The 8,292-nt window shown below is 30.6% G+C and overlaps 1 protein-coding gene across 1 annotated transcript; it reads right to left on the minus strand.

The window, feature by feature from the left end:
* Positions 1-1,601: 1,601 nt before the first annotated feature.
* On the minus strand, positions 1,602-4,206 carry LOC106312315 (pto-interacting protein 1-like). The gene is made up of 8 exons (XM_013749792.1): positions 4,043-4,206; positions 3,669-3,789; positions 3,339-3,589; positions 3,098-3,224; positions 2,733-3,006; positions 2,465-2,597; positions 2,213-2,299; positions 1,602-1,952 (listed from the first exon to the last, which is right to left on the minus strand). Exons 2-8 carry the CDS (start codon positions 3,751-3,753, stop codon positions 1,824-1,826), a joined length of 1,086 nt encoding a protein of 361 aa, XP_013605246.1. The 5' UTR covers positions 3,754-3,789; positions 4,043-4,206; the 3' UTR covers positions 1,602-1,823.
* Positions 4,207-8,292: the final 4,086 nt, after the last annotated feature.

An 8,292-nucleotide genomic window follows, 5' to 3' on the forward strand; every position in this document is an offset into this window, starting at 1 on the left:
ATGCAGGTCTCCTCATGAAAGAACATATTCTTATCTTTTACGGATAGAGCTCTTAAAATCAGTAATCATGAGTATAGTGAACTTTTGTATATCAGCCTATCGACTTCAGTGGCGGATCCAAACCAATTATTTGACGGGGACACATAATTAATACATATATTAAATAATATTAAACTAATTCATATAAAGTAAATAACAACATATTTTAAAAATGGTTGCATACCATTAATCATAAAAATAATCAAAACTGCAAGAAAATAATAAACTTTAATTTTGTTCAACTCAGAACAGATTTTCTAAAACTATTTTTTTTCTTACAAATGCAACTAATCACAATAACATACTGTTACAATTAAAATTAATTTGAATGTATGTAAAAATTAGACTTCAAGTTTACACATATAACAGTAATCAATATCATACATAACTTGTTTATAGTCATCATATCATAAGGGACTAAACTCTAAAATATTAAACAAAATTAAATGGATTAATTAGTTTTTTATTTCTTTACTAGCAATTGCTACTGTCCTATTAAAAGATGATTCAAAAAATGTGCTAAAAAGTTGAAATCAAACAATGAAATATATATTATAATAGAAAACTATGAAAAAAAACAAATAAAGAAAGAAATGAAAAGAAATGCTAACAGAAAAAAATAACAATAAGAGAAAAATTAGGACAAGTCTCACATTAATTGTCCAAGAGGTAAAAGTAAACCAGGGAGAAAAAAGCAACGCGATTGGCTTCGAACACTGTAACACCTTAACGTAACCGGAGGCATCTATACCCATTGTTCCACGATAATCAATAGTGGCGTTGCTAACTGATTAAGATTTATAAAGTAGTCGGGGCACGTGCCCCCGTTCGCTGTACCGTAGATCCGCCCCTGATCGACTCCCAAACATATCAAGAAATGGAGCGTTTATGTTCTGCATTCTTGTGGTCTAGTCCAGCTTTACAAACAATTAAATCTAAAGCTTTTTAGTCGGAAGTCTGCAAACCACTACATGAAGGAGGACTGGCCATCAAACCGATAAAGGAAGCAAATACAGTGAGTTGTATGAAACTTGTGTAGAGGATTCTTTCCTCAAAGCCAACTTTATGGGTCGTGTGGATTCATAAAAACATACCTGAACCGGCAGTCTTTTCGGACAGTAAAAGAGACTACAAACAGAAGATCTTGGATGTGGAGGAAGCTTCTCGAATGCAGAAATAGTTTAGAGAATTACTACAAAGTGGTAAATGGAGAGAGAGAACACCCTTTTGGTTTGATAACTGGTGTAAGAAGTGGAGACTAATTGATATCACAGGGCCCAGAGGCTACATTGACTTGGGAATGGCAGAGAAGCAACAGTCGCTACTGTCATAGAAACTCACCATTATGGAAAGCCAGAGAAGCAACAGTTGCTACTATCAAGGAAAAGCCATTACGCTGAATCTCTCACTAGGTGGTTCAACAATGGGTAGGATTATTTAAGAACAATCTTTAAAATGATGTAATCTGTTTCTTTTTCAAACGAACGTCACACAAGTTGTAAAAGATGATTTTTTGGCTGAATACAATTTTACATTCATCCTTAACAAAAGAAAATCTCTAGTCTAAGATTTAATAGTGAGGTCTCTGAAATCATTATTAGGTTAACAATAAACAAAATATAATTTGGTATTTTCTCTCCACCTCAAATTACATAACAGAAAACAGATAATATAGAGAAATACATACACTGCTCTTCAAAAGTGGGGGTTGAATGCAAAAACAAATACACAGTTGATTAATCATTATGAAGCAGCAGCTGAGATGTAGTTTGGATATCTGATGATCAATAAGGGTTCCTATGTGGAATAGAACGAGGAGGGTTCAAAAGAGGTTGAAGTGCCTTCACCACAATGCTCATGTTTGGTCTAAAATTTGCCTCATATTGCACGCACAGTGCAGCCACCGCAGCTAGCTGATCATCATCATATGGCATATATAAGACCACAAATTAAATTGTCATATAAATGAATGTGGACAGCAAAACTATCGCTTTTTTTTTATTTGGCATTTTGAAGTAAAAGGTAAAAAAAAAAAAAACAGAATCTGGTTTCTCCCTACTTCCTTTGGTTATCTCAGTAGAGAAAACTAGTCTTCTAAGTTATAACCAAAATATCTTATATGCTGCAATGAAACAATGATATGAGAAAACAATGTTTATGGGATTATTAATACCTTGGCAACAGCTTTGGAGGGGTACTCTCCAAGTAGTCTTGCATCAACACATAGCTTCACCTTGTCTTCGCTCAGTTTAGGGGTTGCCTGAGACAAACATACAAAATCCATACTATTTGAGTAACGATAATTAGACTTTTATTCTTTAACATTTTCCGATATTTTTGAGTCAAATTGGTCTTCTAAAAACCTTTGTTTATCAATAAAAGCAAACCAGAACCAGAAACAGAGAAGACTGCACTAAAACATTACCCAAGTCACTAGACTTTGTTGTCCACGAGGTAAGGTATGGTCGACTGGTTTACGACCAGTAAGGAGCTCTAGCAGAACAACGCCAAAACTGTACACGTCGCTCTTTGTGCTCAATGTTCCCGTCATTGCATACCTGTTCACACACATAACCCAACAATGTTTAAGCTCTAGATTCAACTGTGAGAAGAGAGGCAAGTAGAACCAAGATGATTTGTTTGAATGAAACAAACTGAAAATCAAAGAAAATATTTTTACAAAAGGGCATTACTCAGGAGCGTGATAGCCAAAGGTTCCTAGTACACGAGTAGAGTGAAGTCGAGCAGCCATGTCAGGCGCTTGATTAGAGAGATCGAAGTCACCAATCTTGGCAACATCGTCATCAAAGAGAAGCACGTTGCTGGATTTGATGTCTCGGTGGATAACCTGAGGGTTGACCTTCTCGTGCAAGTACTCAAGCCCTCTGGCTGCACCAACAGCGATCTTGACTCTCTGATGCCACGTCATAACAGGACCTCGCAGCGCTCCTTTCACGCCTTTTCGGCCTGCACCACCAAAGAGATACATCCATAGTTTCATGAAGATGTTCAAGTCTCCAGTGAGATTAATCCCATATAAAGTTGAATCATCACTCACCATGAAGAACATCATGAAGAGATCCGTTAGGAGCATACTCATAAGCAAGAACACGGAGAGGGCCATCAACACAATAACCCACAAGCGCAATAACATTTTCGTGTCGCAATCTCGAAACCATTGATATCTAGAAAAAAAAGCTTCTACTATTAATAAAAGAAAGGTAAACAGAACATTCTCAAAGGAGCTGTTTGGTACAGAACCATTTACACATGGCATTGTAGTAGTAGTACTAATATACCTGGGAAAGAAATTCTTGGTCAGGCTGCTTGCTAGAATCAAGTTTCTTGACGGCAGATGTGATACCGCTTTTAAGAACACCGTGAAACACCCTTCCATAAGAGCCCTCACCCACCAAGGCCTTGGAACCATAGTTCTCGGTTACATCACTCAGTTCATCAGCTGGGATGGCTGGTACAGCAATAGGCTCCATCTGAACAACGGGCTGATTCATGGGTGGATCAGATCTTAGATAGTGGCTTCCACTGTCACCTTTAGGACAATTAAAATCCCATTAAGCCAAAGGATGGGAACTAAGAGAAACATTAACGATACAGGGAAGTGGAGATACCTGCAGGGATGTGGCTTGGCATTGGTCTAGTATCATCACCATTACGGAAACCATCATCATTCCCACACCAACCAAAGCAGCTCATGATACAACTCTTCTACTACACGACAAGTTAACTAAACTGCAACAGTAACCAAAAAAAAAGACTATCAGGATAAGGTTCTGTAGACCTAAGAGTGACCACAAGTCAATTTCAGGAAACATAATTAGAACTGAGAAACGAGGAAGCAATACTTATTTAGGGTTCCGTTTTAATAGATCAAAATCGAGATGAGTTTCGGAACCCTTAATAGAAAGTTTCTTAATTTAGAGTGCTATAAAAATGGAAACTATGTACAAAGGATGAAGAAGAAGAAGAAGAAGCATGAGAGTACCTGTTTGGGTTTAGCGACGAGAAAGAGGAAGTTGGGAAAGTAGAGAGAGAGTTTTGAAATTATATCTCTGCTTAGTGTCTAAGCTTTGATAATGGTTCGACGTCTCTCTTTTAGAGAGAAGATGATCACTTTTTAAACCTCTCTCTCATCTCTCTCATTAGTTGGCAGATTCAATCGAATACCCAAATTAGCCTTTGACTTTAAAAGACCACACCTAAAATCCCCAAAATAACCTTAAAATAGTACTGTTCCGCAGGGATATCCTCCATCGTTCTAAGATCATCTTCTAACTCAATTCCAAAACACTATTTAACGTGATTTTCATACTATTTTAGTGAAACATCTTCATTACAACATTAAAAATTATACTATTTTAGCGTGACACTATATTTCCACACCAAATTTGGTGTGAAATTATAGTGTTGCACTAAAATATTATAACTTTTAGTGTTGGATTGGAGAGGTTTAATGTAAAAATCGCACTAAAATAATGTTTTGGAGTTGAGTCGGAGATGATAAATTTTTTAGTATTGAAATCACACTATAATCTTGACACTATAAGGTCATCTCCAACACAACACTAAAACACTATTTTAGTGTAATTTTGACACCAAAACCTTTTCAAACCCAACACTAAAAATCACATTATTTTAGTGCAACACTATAATTTCTCACCAAATTTGCTATTGACCACACGATAACACTATTCACCACTAAAACACTATTTATTTATTTTATTATTATAATAGACAATTAGATAAATGACAATTAAAAACATAAATATATATAATATTATAAAATAGTTTTTAGTGTAAAGTTTGATGCTGTGGTTGGAGAAGAAAAAAACTTTATTGCTAGAACTATACTAAAATAGTGTAATTTTGACGCTTTAATAGTATCATTGGTTGAAGTAGCCTTAATGTTATAGTCAACTTGATGATGGTCATGTGATTCATGTCTATCATCTACCAGCACAAGAAAAAACAATTCATAAGAAAGACAAAATAACTTACTCCACTCAACTAATACAATAGCCAACTTAAAAGAACATTTACGAAGCTCAGAGACATTAGATGAATAACAACATATAGCATATACAGTTTCAGATGACATGTGATTTGGATATCTGATAAAAAAAAGTTTTTATGTGAAGTCTTCACCACAACGCTCATATTCCGTAAACTGAATTACAAAAAAAAAAATAGAAAAAGCTAATCAAGGATAAGGTTTTGTAGACCTAAGAGTGACCACAAGTCATTACAAGGAAACAAAATTAGAACTGAGAAACGAGGGATCAATACTTATTTAGGGTTCCGTTTAAATAATCAAAATCGACATGAGTTTCGGAATTCCGTCGAGAGAAAGTTCCTTAATTTAGGGTGGTATCAAAATGGAAACTCTGTACAAATAGAGAGAATTATAGCATGAGAGTACCTATTTGGCGACTAAGTTGGGAAAGTAGAGAAAATTTTGAAATTCAATATCTGTTTAGCCCGTTTCTATTCCATCTCTATATTTTTCTTTAAAATATAGAATCTCTGTTATAAATGTGAATTTACTCCAATATATGCTTCAATAATAGAGACTAGATTTTGATTTGTGCGTCCGCGCGCAGATATTTGCTTTTAATTTTTGTAAACGTTCAAAAATTAAATATATACATTATTGTACTAATTAAATTAGAAGATGCTAATTAATTAAATATAACTGAGTTAGTTTTATTATTCTGAAAATTTAAATAATTTTGATTAATTTAATTTTTAATAAACCAATAAATTGATCTGATTATTTAATCTATTTCATAGTTTTTCTTTTATGGATTGCAAAATTGAATTTTTGATTTTGATTTTTTAAGTAGATGAAAGATTGCATATCTTCTAAATTTATTAGCTAACTAAATATTAGGCAATTTCGTAACAATTTTTATAGAAATTGCTATTTATAAGATCAAAGGCATTGGATGGTAATTATTGAAGAAAATTTAGGGTTAAGATTTATTTGTACTTCAGTTTTAATAGTTTATACATTCTCTATTTTAGAGAAAAATATAGAGATATACATTGGAGATGCTCTTACTGTTTAAGCTTTGATAAATTGTTTAGACTCCTTTTTAGAGGATAATCACTTTTTAAACATCTTTCATTAGTTGGCAGACTTAATCAAATACCCTTATTACCCTTTAGCCCTATTAAATTTAATATACTAATTTAGGTCCAATATTTTATCTACTGTTAACAAGTCATAGTAGGACCATTTATAAATTAGGTAATATGACATATTTGATTATTTACATTAATAATAAACCAGCAGTAAATTTGTAGGACCACTTATAAATTATGTTACATTTGTAGGACCACTTATAAATTAGGTAAAATGACATATTTAATGAAAAAAATCTGTTGAAAAAGAATTTAACAAAATTCTACTAACCTTTTAAATAGTTTTTAAAAATACATTAATTAATTTCGTAATTAGTAATATACTATTATTATAAATCAATGTTAATTAAAATTTTATAATCAAACAAGAAAATAAAAATTATAAACTATTTTTTATAAATTTTATAATTATATTCTGTATTATATTAAAAAAGAAATGCTATATGCATTAAACTTGAAAAAATTATATTAAATAGGCAAAGTAACCTTTTAAGAATAGTTTCACTTAAATAAATTATCACTCATCATTAAAATGGATTAATATTTGTAAAATATATAATATTGTTATACAAAAATAAATTTACTAACATAGGTTAAACTTTTATATCTACAACAATATATTATCTCTCTCTTTTTGAAACTCCCAACAATATATTGTTTAAAAATGTTTGTAGAATAAATATAGAGAAAAAGACAAAAATAGCACTAAATCAAGTTTTTATTCCCAAACTAGCACTCAAGGTCAAAAGTCACAAAAATAGCACTTAATGTTTTATCAAAAGTCACAAACTTAGGGTTTAGAGTTAAAGGGTGGGGTTTAGGATTTAGGGTTTAGGGTTTAGGGTTTAGGGTTTAGGGTTTAGGGTTTAGGGTTTAGGGTTTAGGGTTTAGGGTTTAGGGTTTAGGGTTTAGGGTTTAGGGTTTAGGGTTTAGGGTTTAGGGTTTAGGGTTGCTATTTTTGTGATATAAACTTAGAAAGGTGCTATTTTGGAGATTTGCCCATAAATATATTAGTATATAATATTTTAAAAATATTTTAATATAAAATTATATAGTTTTAATTATTCATTTAAAATATTAATGACAAATTAAATTTTAATATACATTTGATTTTTATTTTAACTATTATAAAATATGATGAGAAATATATTAAAAAATCTTACCAAAAGTTCAAATATTTTTTTATAAAACAATGTATTAATATAGTAACAAAAAAAGGTTCAAAATTCATGTAATCTTCTAGACTCAAAAATAGTTTTGTAATTTTCCAAATTTTTCTTGACAGAATATAAAATTCTGAAATAAATGTCCAAACTCAAAATGATGATATTTCAAATATTACCAAAAATAAAATCATATATAATAAAGAATAAATTTTTGAAATGCAACACAAAAAAACAAACTATGTTAAAAATTAAATTAATCTAATATTTTGAAATATTCATTTAATAACAAAACAAATTAATATCATAGCATCCAAAAAGATCATATATCAATAAAATTTACTAAAATAATATGATAGATACTAGTATGTATAAAATTTACTAATATAATAGGGCTATTTTATTTAAACAAGACATTGTATTTACTTATACATCTCGTAAAATAATAAAAATGATATATGTTAAAGTATATTTTTTAAATGCCACATGTAAATATAAATTATCTTAAATATATATATCTCTTTTCGATAATATAAATAAATAAATTTTAAAAATGTATTATATGTAAAATGTATAAATTAAAGAAAAATATGTTTTGAAGGAGTTTGTTTTTGTTATTTTTTGGTACCTAACTCAAAAATATAAGTAACTGAAATTAATGACAAAGTAAAATTTATTAAAAATCACTATATATTAATAATACCGAATAACAAGTCGAACAATAGGATTATAAAGTTACACACTATATAACATTAAAATGGAATATATATATATATATATATTTAAAAATTGTATAATATCAAAACTATACATTTATAAAATGAAAACGTGTGGATCTAGGATAACTTTGGGTTTTTATCTATACTATTTTTTTTTAAATCCATTTGATTTGCTTTACTATTTACATGTGCGTCACTCCTATATTTAT

This window comes from Brassica oleracea, chromosome C8, assembly GCF_000695525.1.
Source record: "Brassica oleracea var. oleracea cultivar TO1000 chromosome C8, BOL, whole genome shotgun sequence".
Classification (NCBI taxonomy): domain Eukaryota; kingdom Viridiplantae; phylum Streptophyta; class Magnoliopsida; order Brassicales; family Brassicaceae; genus Brassica; species Brassica oleracea.